At 40.5% G+C, this 17,808-nt stretch overlaps 1 protein-coding gene across 1 annotated transcript in view; it reads right to left on the reverse strand.

The window, feature by feature from the left end:
- Positions 1-72: 72 nt before the first annotated feature.
- Positions 73-17,808, reverse strand: part of ush2a (Usher syndrome 2A (autosomal recessive, mild)) — a 215,554-nt gene continuing 197,818 nt past the window's right edge. The window contains exons 75-94 of the mRNA XM_051939571.1: positions 17,579-17,660; positions 17,326-17,471; positions 16,534-16,875; positions 15,956-16,317; positions 15,474-15,843; positions 14,823-15,104; positions 14,557-14,726; positions 12,577-12,907; positions 7,792-7,998; positions 7,613-7,705; positions 7,146-7,291; positions 6,949-7,067; positions 6,521-6,619; positions 6,238-6,414; positions 5,373-5,456; positions 4,965-5,106; positions 4,721-4,808; positions 4,047-4,112; positions 2,408-2,608; positions 73-1,711 (exon numbers count right to left, since the gene is read on the reverse strand). Of these exons, the coding sequence (XP_051795531.1) occupies positions 1,622-1,711; positions 2,408-2,608; positions 4,047-4,112; positions 4,721-4,808; positions 4,965-5,106; positions 5,373-5,456; positions 6,238-6,414; positions 6,521-6,619; positions 6,949-7,067; positions 7,146-7,291; positions 7,613-7,705; positions 7,792-7,998; positions 12,577-12,907; positions 14,557-14,726; positions 14,823-15,104; positions 15,474-15,843; positions 15,956-16,317; positions 16,534-16,875; positions 17,326-17,471; positions 17,579-17,660 (3,597 nt within the window). The 3' untranslated portion in view covers positions 73-1,621. The remainder of the gene's footprint in view (positions 1,712-2,407; positions 2,609-4,046; positions 4,113-4,720; positions 4,809-4,964; positions 5,107-5,372; positions 5,457-6,237; positions 6,415-6,520; positions 6,620-6,948; positions 7,068-7,145; positions 7,292-7,612; positions 7,706-7,791; positions 7,999-12,576; positions 12,908-14,556; positions 14,727-14,822; positions 15,105-15,473; positions 15,844-15,955; positions 16,318-16,533; positions 16,876-17,325; positions 17,472-17,578; positions 17,661-17,808) is intronic.

The raw sequence follows: 17,808 nt of genomic DNA on the forward strand, positions 1-17,808 counted from the left end.
CTCACACACACAGGGTTTTGATTTGTTTTTCCCAAGAACACTCTGTTCATTTGTGGGGAGTAAACAAAGAGGGAACACAGTCATGCTGAAAACCTCTGCTGTGAGGACCGAGGTGTTTACAATTGGATGTGGTCATACCGTTTTTCACATAACACAGTGCAGGAAAGCAAGAAAACTGAATGCTTTTGGACATTTTTTTTATAATTTCCCAGAAAAAAACAAACATTGATCAATGAATCATCTATAAATATTTTTTGTACAACAACCATAAATAATACTGCCAGTGTAAAAAAAAGATTTTTGTAGTAATACAGTAGGCTTCAATTTTGTACACAAAACCATCAAAACCCATCAACATTACACAGAAAGCCAACATCTCTCACTGATAAATACTGTTTCTAGGCCCAATCTGTAGAACCCAAATATAATCAAAGTTGTATTTCTGCTAAAAAAGACAAAACATTCCTAAACTGATGGATGGAAACTACAATAAGCCACAGACAAACCACACTGACTCTGGACACGCTGAACTTTGAAACCAAGCCCAGATACAGTATGTAGCTTCACTACAGATGAACAAAACTTGGCTTCATAATCACTGGTTTCCTTCACGTTTAGATTGCAGTAAACACACACAGGTGATATGGTGACACAAAATCTCAGATTGGGCTTTCAAGTTACGTCACATAATCACAACAATCAGACGGCACATCTGTGATTCCCAGCCACGTTTTAACACATTAAAAAAAAAAAAAAAACTGTTGGCATTTTTTCTAATAAAACAAGCATCAAGGCCATGTGTGTTACTACGACTAAAGGACTATTGCTGCTGATAATGTGCAAGCTCACTAGGCACAGTTACTGGTTGATGCAGGAGAGGTGACTGACATGAACTGCTTTCTAGACTGGTTTGATTCTGGATACTGTGAAGTAAACCTGCTATTTTGCACTTTCAAAAGTAACTAAACTACTAACAATTGGCAAGCAAAGACAGTGAATCTTAATACAAGCAGAATATCACGAGAACATTTTTTAAGGGCTGTTCTGGTTCTTAATCTAAGCAGGGACTGATAAAACACGCTGTATAATTGCTAGTTATGGATACATTCAAGCTATGAAGTCGGCGTACTGCTGCTTGATTATCTCCCAACCTAAACAATCACAGCGACTGTTTATATGTGAACCACATTCATGGATGTTGGATCCCTGCCTTTACTCAACTTAAGGCTTGGCAAGGAGTCATACACAGTGTGGTGTAAAATGAAACAAAACCTGTTTAAACATAGTTGAAGGTGAATACTCTCCCATAAAACAGCCTTTACTTTCGTTCCCTCAGTGTGTTGAGTGCGATGTTCTTTTACAACTTTGAATTTAAACTTGATGAAAAACATTATTGCATTCTATGTGTATGATGTTGTATTTACTCTTTAAGTCATATTTATTAGCATTTATGTCATCAATTCTTTTAAAATATATTTCATGACTTCCTAAATTAGCACAGTAAATGACATAAATCATGCTTAGAAGTCCTGCCTTTGAAGAGCACATGTGAATGTTTTACTGTCTCGCTTTGAACTTGGACTCTGGATGGCAGCTGTGGTACCTGACAGGTGTTGGAATCTTAAAGATGAGTGTCAGTGAACATGGTGTGCTCCTTTTTCCCAGAACTTAAGGCCTTGATGGCGTCCACAAACTCATCTTCCTCCACATACTAAAAGAAAACACAAAACATCTCACGATTAGTTCTGGAGTAAATAAGAACAGTCACAGTGACAGAGTGTTTTCTTTTGCCATAACAGGAAAATATGAGATAAAGGTATGTGATGAGGTCTGTGACTTAGATGGGTTGTACACAACATGCACAGAACAAAAAAAAATACTAGAGCTTGTTGTGGTGAAAGACTATCTATGGTTTGCCTTGTATGTGATCAAAGAGGTGCATCACTTCTACTATATTTGCTTCATGGAAATCGGCTGTTTTGCTCCAAATTTATCTAATTGTTGCCATTTTCTGTTCATACATCATTCTGTCTGTTTGGATCCAGAGGACACGTTTTTGGGGCGTATTTACACTTGGTTACTAGGTTTCTTAAGCCATAATTTTAATGAAAATCCAACTATCAAAGATCAATTGTCTGCAGGAAAAACTGAGCAAATCAAATTCAGAAACCCAAAGCAACTAAAAGCAAAGTGTTTCATTTCATTCTGAGGTCAATGACAGTCAAATGTTCAACAACTTCTATCTTAAATGCTTCCAAATGACCTGACTTTATGGTAATAGCACCAACAAGCAGAGGTCTGGTGAGGTCTCCTGACAGGGAACATCTGCCTGTGCTGCAAACACTGCTCTGCTCTGTACACAAAATTAACAAGTAAAATAAACATAAACATATACTTCAATCCTCACCAGTCCAGAATCATGTCCTAGTGGGTTGTCCCAGCTTCCTTCCTCCATCATCAGTGACTTCCCGTCGATCAGCTGACTGACGCTGCGGTGCAAGGAATGCTGGGAGTAGGCCTGGCTGAGGTCTGTCTGACTGGGAACCCTCAGGACAGAAATGGGGCTGAAACGTGAGCTGCTGCCGGCGATCTTCGTGTCTGTCAGACCCTGAGATGTAGACTTACAGTCAGAAAGTGATTGAAAACATCGTATCAATGTTTCAGATGTTTGAAATCATTCATTACAGATGCAATACTCTGCATTACTGCCAACCATTTTTCAAAGTTTGCAGCAGTATCTAATGTAAACGGCAAGACCACACCCTTAAAACATAGATACAAGAGTCGTCCTTATGGATTACACAAACATACACACACCTCACTCTGCTAACTGATTTTCACATGGCTTTAAAAAGAGTAGAAACCGACAGAATGGGGAAAAATGCTGGTAGAGAAAGGTAGACATGATGTTAAACATATTATCGAATAAGTATGCATGTAGTTTTGGAACTTTTATAGGGGATCTTTTAATTAATCTACTGTACAACTAATACAAACATTCAATAGGGGGCACTGCTCTGCAAGGATTGGCTCTTTGGAGCATACAGGAGAGGACTGGCTGAGGAGCATCTCTAGAAAAACATTTAAAATCAAATATTCTTAAACATTTCTTTAAGAATAAAAACACAGCAGGTACACATGGAACCAATTTTACTTGAGTAAACAACATTAACATTAAGTAGTGTAGTGTTCAGTAGCAGATGTTTGAATTCTACCTATGTATTATATATATATATGTCAGGGTAGAGACTGCGATTTGGTAGAGTTGGAATTTCTACCAGTAGAGATTGCGATTGGAGTCTCTACCAGTAGAAACTCCAATCCTACCAGTAGAGATGGAACTTTAAATCTGACCCCTGCCCTGACCCCTGACCCTAACCTTAAAAGTCTAACCTTAGCCCTGACAAATCTCTACTGGTAGGATTGGAGTTTCTACTGGTAGAGATTGCGATCGTAGTCTCTACTGGTAGAGACTCCAATCACAATCTCTACTGGTAGAAACTCCAATTCTACTGGTAGAGGTTGTGATCGCAATCTCTACTGGTAGAAACTCCAACTCTACCAAATCGCAGTCTCTACCCTGACATATATATATATATATATATATATATATATATATATATATATATATATATATATATAGATAGATAGATATAGATAGATATATATATATATATAGATATATATATGTATATTATTTGTTACATTTATAAACAAAGTCAACAGTGTGTTTGAGGAAAAACCAGCAAAGTGTACAGTCTTACTGTCACAGCCTACAAGATAACCACTGTCCTTATGTGACAGTGTGAGGTATGAACACACACACACACAAACAAACAAACAAAGCATGCGCACAAAAACAAAGCAGGCATGCGCAGAACGGCAACCCACAAAAATTCACAATCTCATACCTCAGTGTACACAGTGTAGCTTTTAAGTATAACGCTGCTGATCTCAACACAGTCTGCTACAGTGTCAAACTGCAGGGGGGGGGACAGTGAAATAAACATTTAGCAAATGTACAGCAACACAGAAAGTCATCTTACTGTGGGGCGATCAGGTAGGAGCACAGAGCCGGAGTGATGTTTAGAGCACAACTCAGGATAGGACCTCTGAGAGACAGAGACAGAGAGGGGATGGAGAGAGTGGCAGAGGACAGAACAGAATAAGAGAAGAGAGACAGGAAAAATAAAGCAAGAAAGATAGGGAGTGAAAAAGAGCAAACAAAGGGAAATGTAGATGAATAAAAAAAGTGAGCAACAAGTCAGAATGGGGAAAAAAAAGTTACTGAATGAAGTTAATGAATACAAATGTTGTTGTTTCTGAAGTGTTTTAATAGAGCAAAAAACACAACTGTATAAACTTATTTAGACCAGTGGGTCCTTGTTGTCAGTCACAATTTTACTATGGATGCTGACTGAACTTGACATTTAAGATTCAACCTAAAACCACACACAGTTAAAAGATGGACCTAAAGTTTGATTTACGTAAAAAATATCAAACAAATCAATAATTTAGCGCAATGTTTTTACTGAGCAACTGTGTTTGATAACTCCTTATTTTTAGAAGATCTGTCAGAAACAGTCTTGTTTCCTCTTATATTTTACGTCCATTCAGTTCTCTGCTTTTCCGTCTTTTATTAAATCCTCAACTAGCTCTCATTCTTCCATTTTTACCACCTTCTGTGTTTTGTTTGCAGCTTCTCTTCTTTGGGTCTCACCATGTATGTTTCGCCACCTGCTTTTCTAGTCTTCTGAAGCATGACCAGTGGAGGGCGCTCTCTGGCTGATGGATTTTTCCTCAAGGCTCTGAAAAGGAGAAAGAAACCATTCCTAGTCTTTTGCTCTTGTTCATCATGTTTTGTGAATATATGTGTAAGTCGGACATATAAGTGCAGTTTAAGAAGAATTAAACTGCTATTCAAGCCTTAAACCTTTTACATGCTGCATATTCCATTAGATTACCTCTGTAGGACTAAGCCCAGCAGTATGGCTAACAAAAAGAGACCCAGCAGAGCTAACAGCAGAATGAACCAGAGCTCAGAGTAAACCGGGGTGGCTGACATGCTGACTCCCTGTTTACCGCCGTCTTCAGGTTCAAGAGGAGCTGCACAGAGAAAGATAAAAAAAATAAAAAGTCACACGTTGACAAGTAAACAATTAGTTAAAATTCATCTGCCTTTTATGCATTAGTTCTATTTCCAACTGTCTGCATTTGGCTAAGCTTTGGCAAGATTCTTTTATATCAACATCCTGCCAAAAAATTAAACTGAATTGAAATAAGGAGGTGAGACCGTTACAATTAAATCGCTTAAGAGTAAAGAGAGAGAGAGAGAGAGAGAGAGAGAGAGAGTGTGTGTGTGTGTGCATTACCGAGGCCGGTGACTGGACTGTATCTGATGGTCGGAGTGCTGGCGCTGCCACTGTCTGTGGTGCAAGTCACCTGAAATGACAGAGCTAAGAAGACCAGAGAGAGAGAGAGACCACAAAATAAAATATTGTGGGTTAAAATAAAGTGAGAACATTGTTTGGTAGAGCTGACAATAAATCTGTCTTTCAGTTCTCTGTAAGGCTGTTTACAGTGTAAACCTAAAATGAAATTAGACTGTTCAGGGGACATCCGTATACAGGAACAAACACGAAGAAAAAATATACTTTCATGGTTCTGAGCTGAAGAAAAATGACCCTTTCCTTTCATTTTTAGATGCTTCTCCTCTCTCCACTCCAATTCTTTCAATTTACAACTACAGCTCAGTCAGTCAGGTGACTTCCAATTCTTGCAGTTTTTACTTTGGCACACAGACCTGACAGCCAATCAAATGCATCTTTATGTATTAAAGATTAAAATTTGTAGACTCAATTAAAACAACACTTAAATATAATATATATCAGTAGTTTATTGCACATAATTGTAAAATGATCATGTGCCAGTCAGTAAAAACTGTTTCATCCTTTCTCTGTATAGATGCTAAATGACTGGTACGTGTTAACTGTACTAGCAAACAATATGATTTTATTGTGTAAATGAGTATATTTGTTTTACTGTATTTCAAAGTTGTCTGAGATCACAACACATTTGCTTTTGTGTGGGGCACACTCTTTGCTCAAGTGTGTATTTCTCTAACAACACTTGTCTGCATTACATGCCTGCAGAGATAGAGAGGTCCTCCTATTAAAGTGTGTATTTATCCACAGTGTGTTATACATACATGTCTGTGTGTGGTGTGTGTGCTCTCACTTTTCTGTGAAGTGCGTGGAATATGGAGATAACTGTAGAAACCAGTATAAACCCTCAGCCGGCTCTCAGTCACACTGTACTCCTTCAGGTATCCATTGAGGGAGAAGGACTCTGTCCAGTCCAGCCAAATAACTGTCAGGTTACTGCCCACTGAGAAGGGGGACACATACTGGGGGGCTGTGGGGAGAACGAGGGAGAAAGGAGGGAGAAGAGAAACTCTGGATGTGTTTTTAGAATATAGCTGGCCAGCTGTGATGGCTGAGGGAGTGAATACATTTGTTACCTTCACTGAGTGTGGTAACAGTAGTCCAGTTGGAGGCAGTGCTGCCCATGTTATTGAAGCAGGCAGCTCTCAGCTCGTAGGTGGAGTATGGTCGGAGACCTGCACAGAGCATTTGTGTTCACCCACACAAAACACAGACAATGGACTTTAGCAGGTATTGTACTTTGATGAAGGTTTGCAAGCATCTCAGTTTAGCTTAGTTATATATATTTACCAATCTATCACCTGCATCCTGTTTTTTTCTAGGGTACATTAAGTTTTTACATTCTGCTGCTGGTTTGAGGACTTCCCGAGGCCTTTATTAGTAACAACTCATTTACTCTTGACAAAACTGAACATTAGAGATGCATTTTTACACATTTTTCAAATATTGCAAGTCTTATTGTGTTCATTAAAAACATGTGTACTTGATAAATCTGTGAAATCACCTGTAACATTGTAGCTCCACTTTTTGCCAAAGAAACAGATTTCTGCTGGTTCCTTAGAGCAGGGTAGAGGCACAGGCTGAGGGGGCTGCGGGCAGGATGACCTGAGATGTAGCTCACAGCTGGATTCAGAGAGTAAGTGAGAGTGAGATTATGGTGTATGTCTCATGCAATGTGCACTTTTCAAGATTTCTCCTCACCTCTCGATGACTCCATTAGGGGCCAAGGGCTCATCCCATTCCAGCTGAACAGAGCGGGATGTGAGGGTGATGGGGCGAGGAGGAGGCTGGAGGGCTGGAGGGGCAGCCAGGGTGCGAAGCTCACTCAGCGGACCCTGGCTGCAGCACTGCAAATGTCCAAAACACACTCATAAGATTTCACAGCATACAAGTACAATGTCTATGCAAAATTTGCAATGCAATTAATAAAATTATTCTCAGTGGTGGAGCAATATGTCTACTAGATGAAAATGCCACCAGTAAATCAAGAAGTGTTTTGATAAAAGTCCTCGTCATTGCACTAATAAATACATGCATTCTTTTCATGCGTATTGGTTTAATGTACTAGTTTAGAGATACAGGTGTGGCTATCACCAGTGATTCATTAAAATGTGGTGCTGTATATAACCTACTGAATATACTGCATACCTAGCAGTTAGTATCATTACCTGATAACAGGTGCAGGCCTCTACTCCCACCCAGTACTGGGTGTAAGGATGTAAACCATGGAGTGTCTGCTGATGGGATGTCCCCTCTGAGAGCTGCAGGAAGGGGACAGTGTAGAGTGAGGTTTGGGATTGTCTAATTAAGAATGTCTAATTTCTAAAGGCCCTGGTAGGCTCTTTACCAGAGTGTGGTTGTTGCGCTCCAGTGAGAACACTCTGTAAAGACTAACAATCCCATTGGGTCGGGCTGGAGGACGGATGTTTACCACTGCTGAGGTCGCTGAAACATGCAGAAAGATGGGCGGGCCTACACCTTCAGGAGGAGCAGGTCCTGTTCTCCCGTTGACCCATGGACTGGCAGAACGACCGGCCGAATTCACGGCCCACACCTGTCGGTCAAAATCACAGTCAATGCTGAGAAAATTTGCATGTGTAACAAACTTTTTGCTTCCATGTTTAGGATTTTTGATGCATTTTATGAACTCTTAATGATGAAGGCTTCTCTTAATTACCCAGTATCTACCAGACCAACGGAACGGTGTAAGTCAATTCACTGGACCATCCATCAAAACTAACATCAGCAGTGAGAGCAAAACCTTTTCACCATGCAACCCAACACTAACATATCTGCATGACAATTACTTTTCACCTTCATCAAGGAGTTATTCGCACACACAGACACACGCACACACACATACACAGTAATCTTATTTGTGTGCTTGTGTTGGGTATAATTAGAGGGTGTACACAGCACAGGGTCAGGCAGGGTGGAGATTTGCATGTGTAAGTCATCTGTAGCCTGTCAGAAGTAGTGCAGAAGGCAGATGGATGGGTCTGAGCTTTGGTGTTCAAAGTGCGTGTCTGTGTGTGCGGTTTGTTGTCTGTGGCTATGATTGTGAGATTTGTGCATGTATGCGTGTGCATGCAAGTGTGTTAAGAGTTGAATTAACCTCAATAATAGTCAATTAGGCCGTGATCAATCAGACTGATTGATCTAAGTGACAGCACAGATGGACTGAGACGGGAGAGGGGAGAGAAGAATGGAGGATGGAGAGACTGAGGATTGGGAGGAGGAAGACAGGATGATGGGTGGACAAGACACGAGGTGAAAAGGCAGGAAACCGAGCAGAGAAACCAAGAGATATTTTGAACTTGGTGATGCTTTGTATCTTTTCGGCACACATCTAAATGAATCTGCTCAGACAGATATATTTAGTTCAGCAGATAAGATTACACTGAAATCATTCCTGTTTCTGGTGACAGACATGCTATCACCTGACAATTTTTTTTAGATTTAGTTGGTGGTTTTTCTACACAGAGATGTCCAGTATAACAAAACTTTCCATGTGACAGCAGATTCTTACCAGTAATGCTGGTAAATACACAGCTCAGGTGAGCTACTCAACACACAAGTTCAAGCACACAGAGTATAAGGTTTTAAGTGACTTTACTATGTGAAGTTCCCTGAGATGACTCACTGTATGTTGTGAAATGATGATATATGAGTAAAACTGAGCTGAATAGCATTAAATATATGATACATCCTCCATAGTTCCAAAAAACATTTTACCTCGAGAAAAGACTTAAACCTCCTGTGTTGTGATTTTCATTTAACTGCACAGACATCACTGCCTTCTTCCATTAATTATTTTTTCACAGATGCTAAATTTTAGTGTGTCTGAAAAAAAAAAGGACAAATACCAAAGATCATCTATTTCCGCCTCATGACTTTGTAGTTGCAGTTTCTCTGGAAAGAATACAAACTAGACTCGCCAACAGCCGCATGAAACTGTCTTCTGCTTTTAATGAGGATAAGAGGAGCTGATGTGATCGGCCCTAAATGTGTCTGAGCCTGAATTCACACAAGCAGATACTGTACCGTTCATGCTAACAATGTATTCATCCTGTTTAATTCACTTTTCATCCAACTGTCAAATACAACACAGATGTTTTGCTGCACTTCACGTGTTTCCACTTACAATTTGTGTGAAGCTGCCACCTTTGTCAGTACATTCATAGTGACAGAAGCTCTCCAGCAGAGCACACTGCAATGGTCTGGGTCTTACCAACAAGAATAAGACATATGAATCAGGAAGCTCCATTTGAGGCCTTACTATATATTCTATTAATTCAACTTACAAATGCACATTATAAGATACTCTTACTTAGCATGGATGCTTCCATGTGTTTCACACAACAATTAAATATGTTGCTAGATGTGAGACAAAAGTTGAGCCAGGATCAACTAAATCGACTGTTATCTTACTAGAAATCACATAAAGAAAGAGGTATGTAAAAATGACATGAAACACAACAGTTCAGAAAATTGCTACAATATCTGAGCCTCATTATAAAATTGATAAGGATATGTTCTACTGCTGTGAATAACAAGAAATGTCAATAAAGTTATTGCAGAAGACACTTACTATAAATTTAATTCTAGGAAAATTAAAAAAAATAGGGAATTACAAACTGAAGAGAAAGGCATGATAAAGAAACTTTAAATGTCTTTACAAAAGAGTACCACAGTACATACTGTATATAAATCATGTCAAGCTTAGTTCAGTTTAGTGACTGCATTGTGTTGCACTAGGTCCTAACACTTTGTTTATTTATGTAAATATATTTTTTTAGGCAAACAATAAAGAAAAGGGAGCAGCAGGAGGGATGGAAGGATGGGGATATGCCATAGAATAAATGTGGTAAATCGGCTAATCACAATAGCACCATCATATCAATGGAACAGAGGAAGCATACAAGCTACTTCATTAAATAGTCTGAGAAGACTGAAACAACATCAGCAGAAAGAAAAAGTTTTCCACCAGATGTGTTGCTCCTGCACAGAGACTGTGACGTGACTTGTTGCTTAAAACCATTTTCATTACATTTGCTTCTGCCATCCAACAAAATTTAACCGCAGCAATAAAATACTTCTACCCAGCAACAAGCGTGTTCTTCCTCCCGCTAGCAACACAGTTAAAACCTCAATGTGATGCAAGATTTTGGGTTTGATTAAGAAGTTTGTGCCACATAGACGGAACACAGAAAAAGTTCAAAACTAAAGTCAGCCCAGACCACCTTGGCCTTGATCCGGTGCTAAAAGGTAGTGCTCATCTCGTCGTCCTTATATCATCCACAGACTTTTATTGCTTTCTCTCCTGTCTTGTCCTCTCTCCTCCTATTGGGCCATGATTTGGCTTATTAGACACAAAATAAAAATATACCCCGTTAGCTGCCATGGCAGCAAATGAGCCGCCATGGCAACAAACGCCTTCAGGAAACTTCCAGATAGTATTCAAGCCTTTTTATTGGATCGTTGGACTGCAGACTCGATTTGAGTGCTCTGATAGGCCAACACGGCGACTTGGCGGGTGCATCTACTTGGGGTGAAGGGGGTAAGTTGTGTGAAAGTGGGCAGTAATTAAAACCAAGCATAAAGCTGTCAATAGGAGCTTATGACCCAGTGTAATTAGCCTAATATGATTTCTCTCTCTCTCTCTCTCTCTCGTGCTGTGGTGGGCTAAACTGAACCAAGTCGTCCTTGTGTACGCCTGAAACACACACACAGAGAAAGAATAAGGGCCACAGAGTAACACAGACAGATTAACAGCTAAATAAAAATAATCTCAGGCAAAGAGACAGAAAGACAAAAGAGGAATTCAGGTGTAGAAGTGGACAGACTGACACATCAATACACAGACTGACAGAGAAAACTTCACTTAGAGATTGAAAACTGCATGAAAAGGCAACGAGAATAACTTCAAATGAAATGCCCATTAGTGTGTACAGTTTCTTTGCTTCTCTGCCTCTGACACGCACTCACTCACACATGTTTACAAGCGCACACAAACATGTACACTGTGTACACGTGTTCATGGCCAACAAACACATACCACCACCTTGTCCACGTACCCCAATCCCCCACTGGCAAATCCTCAGGGGACGGGTAGCGGTCACCATTAAAAGGTCTTTCCAATACAAGCTCTGTTACCAAGGAGTCTAACAGTTAATTCGATTGGCTGGCTGGTAATCAGGAAGTGGGGTGCTCAGAGGGCCCAGTGATTAATGGCTCTGTTGCCCGCTCGTCATCTCCCAAAGCCCCTCCTTCCCTCCCTCCTCATGTCATAAATTAGGACCCTCGTAAATAAAGACGGCACCACAATCAGGCAAACTCAATCAATTACACCGGTTCTCTGGCCTCAGCTCATATGTCTGACAGGCAGGAATGCTAATGTTATTGTTGCTTCCAAAGGGCTAACCTGTCAATTAGTGTACCAATGCAGAAGCACAACAGCATGAATATGGACCGCTCCATTTAACACCTGTCTGATTACTCGGCTTGTGTGTTTGTGCGTCTGTGTTCGTTGGTGTGTACGGATGCTGTATTAGTTGATGCATGAGCGTGATCTGCTTGTCTGTATGTGTATGTCTGTGTGTGTGACTAGACTTTTAGAAAACATCTCATTGTGAAATCAGTCTACATCTTGTGAAGCGTCAGCCACCTCGGTCTCATCTACAAATGAGGTTCACAATAAAACATTTAACTCTGTTCCCTTGTCCAGCGCAGAGGACAAAAAGCAGTGAGTATTTTCATCAGAGTGAAAATATATCTTGCAACCTTCATATTGGAGTATCTGAAGAAAATATTCGCAATTTTTGCTACATTTTCTGCTTGTTCTACAGTTTGGGTATTTTGGTTATTTCTACTTACTCTCAAAAGAAATTCTTACTATTATGCTTGTTTTTTTTTAGACAAATCATGTCGAAATAAAAATTTGAAAGTTGTCTGAAACCTCAAAGATCTATCAAATAACTTTCTAGTGACTACTAAAGGACTGGTTTGCAGTTCCTCCACAAATCTCGATAATTATCAGTAAAATTGAATACATTTTAACGGGAGTAAATGGTTTGCAGTTTTGAGGTACACACGTACACACTCACACATCTACATACACAAAGCATTATACCTGGTACTGGTATACAGTGTATGGCAGGAGTCCGTTATCTTTGCACGTAGTAGAGACATTCCTGTAGACAGCTGTTGCTGCATCATGTCTGGGGGTGTCAGTGGTAGAGTCCAGTCTCCGGTACACCTCATAATGCAGGATTTTACCATTTGGCTGAGCTGGAGGGGACCAGGTGAGTAGAAAGCTGGTGTGGAGGTTGGTGTGCGTGTCAGGTTGGAGGTCCAATAGTGGCGCCGTCTGTCCAGCAGGGGGAGCCTCCAGCGTGAGTATAGATGACCAGTCACTGGAGGAGCAGCCAAGCGCTGTGCAAGCCTCCACCCTTACCTCATACCTGCACAAAAACATAAACACATTTAGAAGAGAGAGTTGTGGGTCACTTGAGTTTAAATGTTAATAGAGGCTGCTTTCTTTTGAAGCTTTTGAGCTTGTCAGTAAGTTTTAACCAGGTGCAATATGTATAACAATAGTGCTCTATGTCCTAATCCCTGTGCCATTTTTTTCATATATTACCGTTGGTGGAAAAGTTTTTCACACCACTTTCTCAAGTTGTTGAAAACTGTGCCTGTCTCAACCAAACTGCCGTCAGTCTAAACTGAATGTCCACTGAGTCCTTCCAAACTGCAGTAACACTGAGCTTGCACTACGAGGTGACTAATTTGACGAGCCTGTTGTGCAAAAGACAGAAATAAAACAATAGCAGAGAGGACAGAGAGATGGACCAAAGGAATGAAAAGGTGATCAACAGACATTGATAGGACAGAAGGTCATCACAGAGAAGGAGAGTGATCTTTAGATGATAAGGCTGATGAGCTTTTATTATCTGAATCTTATCATCACACACACATGTTCATACAAACACATCCACACATTCAAGTGCACTGACATGCACACACGGGAACAGATACATACAACTGAAAATAGACATGCATATGAAGAGTTCATTTGCAAAAACAGGGAACTCCGTTTTATAAATTTTCAGAAAACTCATTTTTTATTGTTTACTTTAGATAATAATAATAATAACATTAATAATTTATTTATTCTCTGTTTTGTCATGTATTTTTCTACTGAGTCAAATCTTCAGTTTGATTGATATTATCTCAAGTAAACAATAAAAGATAAGGTTTTCTGACAATTTATCAAAACAGAGTTATCTGTTTTTGCAAATGAACTCTTCATATATGCCCCTACACATGAATACACACACTTTGGTCTTTTCTGTTGTCTTTGTTTGGAAGAAAGTGACAGAAGTTGCCACTCTTTTAAGCCTACCTTCCATTAGGTTTACAGCACCACAGTTTGTCCATTTGAATCCATATTTTTGACCAAATTATTTTCTTTCCTATGTTGGCAAATGCATTAGCGTCTTAATTTATCACACAAGAAATAAAGAATTTCATATATTTCATAGGTGTCTAAAGGTTTTCAACAAGGACTGCATGGTGAAAATGCGCATTAATTTCGTGGACTTATTTTTCATGAGTAGATAAAAAAAAACTGTGTTTGAAGCAGACCTATAGATATCAAATATTGTCAAACTATTTCAATAAAATTAAAGGTATTAATTTATTGAAATAAGAAAATAGATAAGCTGGCTCTGTTACTAACTCACCTGTAGTACAAGTGACCCTGTGTTGTGGTGATTTGTAAAAGGTCTACTAGTATTTGTTGCTACCAAGAGATGGCACTCTGTTCCCTTCTTTGTTGCTCATTCGTGTATCTTCTTCCTTTCCATATTGTCCTTCGTTACGGAATTTGCTACACAGTCAACTGCAAATTAAGTTGCTAATTTTTTTTCTCCAACCATTCTAATCAATATAGTATATTGATATGATAAAACTGTTTACACAAGAGCCTTGTAAAAAAGAATAATAATCAGCATCTACTTATCAACCTATATATCAAAACAGCAGCTAAGGTACACACACATTTTGCTCTATGATAACCTAAAAGTGGACTGTGTTGGAGACCTTTATTTACCTATGGTAAGGATCCAGCCCTTGCAGAGTGGTGTGTCTGTCAGAGAAAGCTCTGTCTTCTGGAGTGAACACAGTGCTGGTGATGCTCAGCTGGACTGGATCTCTTTGGTACACAGTGTAACTCACAATGTCTCCATTAGGACGAGCTGGAGTCCGCCACTCCACTCTCACCTGGTAAGTGAAATAACAAACGCCCCAGCTATTCAATAACAGGGTTTAAAGGTCTTAATTCATATCCTACAAAGACTGAACAGACGAATGACCCACCTGGCTTGCTCCCAGAGGTGTCAGTGTAGGGAGACCCACACCAGAAGGAGCTGATGGGTGAGTCTTTGCTGTGGCTACTGCGCTGCTCACTGCGCCTCTGCTGTTGTTGGCCCTGACAACATAGCTGTATTCCACACTTGGCAGAAGTGTGAAGTCGTGGTAATGGGTCTCTGTGCCAACATAGATAACTTCACCATCTCTGCGGAGTTCATACTCTGTGATGATTCCATTAGGGTGCTCTGGTAGACTCCAGCTAATCTCCACCGACTCTGGGCCAGTAACCTTCAAATGCAAATTTAAAGGTCAAATAATACAGATCTCCCAATAGATTTTAATAGTCTGTGACTATTCAAATATTCTAGAGAGAATAAAAGATTAGTTACAGATCTATGGTAAAAAGTAAACTGCTTGTAACAAGACAAAAACAAAACTCAGCAATTCTCAACCAAATAATATTAATTGTCAAATTAAATGAAAAACCAATGTATGTGATTGGTGTTTCACTTGTTTCACTGATAATGGAATAAGTTAGTTGAAATTGTGCAGGAAACACAATTGAACTGGAATTTCCTGTCATTAATTCCATCTTGAAATCCACAGATTTAGGTATTGCACACATATTAATTGCAAGTGAAACATGAACATAGATACCTTTAGAGTCGGGGCATGCAGGCCAGTAGGAGGAGCCTCATCAGTTACAGTGGACAATGTGCTGCTGGCAGTGCACCCACCACTGGTACAAGCCAACAGAACCAGCTCATATGATGTATGTGGCTGCAGATCTGACAACACTGTGTTTAGATCTCCTCCACGATAAGCCTCTTGACTGTTCAGTTTCAGCACGTATTCCGTCACCTCTCCATTCTGCATTAATGGCTTACTCCAGGAAATGTTTATACTGTTGGATGTGACGGTGTCCACTCTGGGAGCTTCCACTGCGGCAGGCGGGGCTTCTAGAGTTGTGATACTTGTTTGAGGGCTGGTGATACATCCCTCAGATGTGCAGGCTATGATGGAGTAGCTGTAGAGAAGCAAATAAATTTAAGTTTGGTTTTCTCATCTAAAAAAAATGCGATTTGTTTGTGGTGTTTAGGTAGAAACTCCAAAATGGTATGAATAAAAGCAAGCAATACCTGTATGTCGAAAATGGCAGCAGGTCTTCATCTGTATAGTTGAGGACTGTAGGGTCAAAACTGAATGAGAAACTGATATTGTTCCTCTGAATCCTATAAGACAGAAGTACTCCATTAGGCTCCAGAGGAGGGGTCCAAGACACGACCACCTCACTGGGCCGGCCCTGGAGATGAGTCACTGTTGGAGGGGCCAAGCCACGAGGAGGGGCTTGTCTGGTTGTTACGGGTAACCAGGGGCTGCAGGTGTGTCCAGCTGGGTTCTGAGCACAGACACTAAACTTGTACTGTGTCCATGGACGCAAACCAGTCACAGTGCAGGAGAAAGTTTCAGCTTGTTGAGGAGATGTTTCTCTGAAAAGAACCTGTTGGTGACAGTGTGGATGATTAAAGTTGATGTTTTCAGTTGTAGGTGAAAGGCTGATTAATATTTTGTTTATTAGTTATGAAAGCAGAGTTAAGACATGACACCAGTTTTTACAGATACTGGCACATGGACACTATCTCAGCCTGACTGAACAAATATTCAAATTGACATTAAACCCATGAATCTCTAGAGTTGTGACTTAAGTTTCACCTACTTTGCCTCCTTCAGTATCCTCTTCGTTACTCCTTCCCCTCCCCTCCTCCTCCACACTTCTCCCAAGTAACAAATACTCTCCAACTGGGCCATTGGGTTGGGAGGGAGGGCCCCAGGTTAGTGACATGTGGTCTGGGCCAATGAAGCGAGGTGTTGGTGGAGGCTGGGAAGCGGGTGGTGCTGGTGCTGTGGTGATGTGCTGAGGAGGGCTGTGTGTGCAGCCTGCTGATGTACAAGCTTCAAGAGTCAGAGCGTAGGTGGTCCATGGATCCAAACGACGAAACAGGAAGCTGCGTGAGAGGCCGCTGAACTCTAGGTTCCCCTCACTGTACAAGTTATACATCTGGAACAGAGAAGAGGGAAACAAGGGATGAGTAATGGAAGGACTGTAGGTGGGTTAAAGTACACATAATGTAATCAGCAGAGTGATAAAAATGTGAGGTAGGTCAAAGGATGAGAGAAAAAATGTGTGTGTGTGCTTGACATCGTAAATTCAGGCCAGTAGCTCTGTGTGTGTGTGTGTGTGTGTGTGTGTGTGTGTGTGTGTGTGTGTGTGTGTGTGTGTGTGTGTGTGTGTACTGTGGATCAGAATGAATATGTATAAAGCGCAAGCACATGTAAATTAATTGTTGTAGTAAACTCCAAGTAGAAACTGTGTGTCTCTTTGGTAACTTATGAGTGTACTCTTGGGCATTCATATGTGTGTCTTTCTACATCATCTGTTGTAACTATTTTATTGGTGGACCACCACACCTTTGACACATGTGCAGTGATTTGTGTGTATTGCATGTACCGTGATGACTCCATTTGGAGTATGTGGTTGATCCCAGCTGAGCAGTAACGCCCTGCCCTGCTCTCTGTGCTCCACTGTGAAGTTAGCCAGGCCAGCCGGAGAAGCCTCCAGGGTCCTAATGTCCACCCAGGGACTGGACACACTGCCTGAAGAATCACAAAACATCTAGATTGAATGAAGGTGTTCAGTAGACGGTGCTTCTCTTATTTATTCCAGAGACATTAAATTAGGCATTTATCACATTCAACTGTACCTGCCCCATTCACAGCATCCACGTGTAGACTGTAATGACTGTATGGCTCAAGACCATAGACGGTTGCCTCTAGGACTGAACCCTAAAAGGGACACAATGACAAACATCTAACATCAATAAGAGAGCTAAAGCTGAGATAATATGAGAAAGAAATGACAGCGTGATAGTAAAAGGGAGGAGGTAAATGTATGAGAGAGAAAGTGGAGTTTAAGACAAAAGAAAAATGAGCA

This window comes from Acanthochromis polyacanthus, chromosome 2, assembly GCF_021347895.1.
Source record: "Acanthochromis polyacanthus isolate Apoly-LR-REF ecotype Palm Island chromosome 2, KAUST_Apoly_ChrSc, whole genome shotgun sequence".
Taxonomy (NCBI): domain Eukaryota; kingdom Metazoa; phylum Chordata; class Actinopteri; family Pomacentridae; genus Acanthochromis; species Acanthochromis polyacanthus.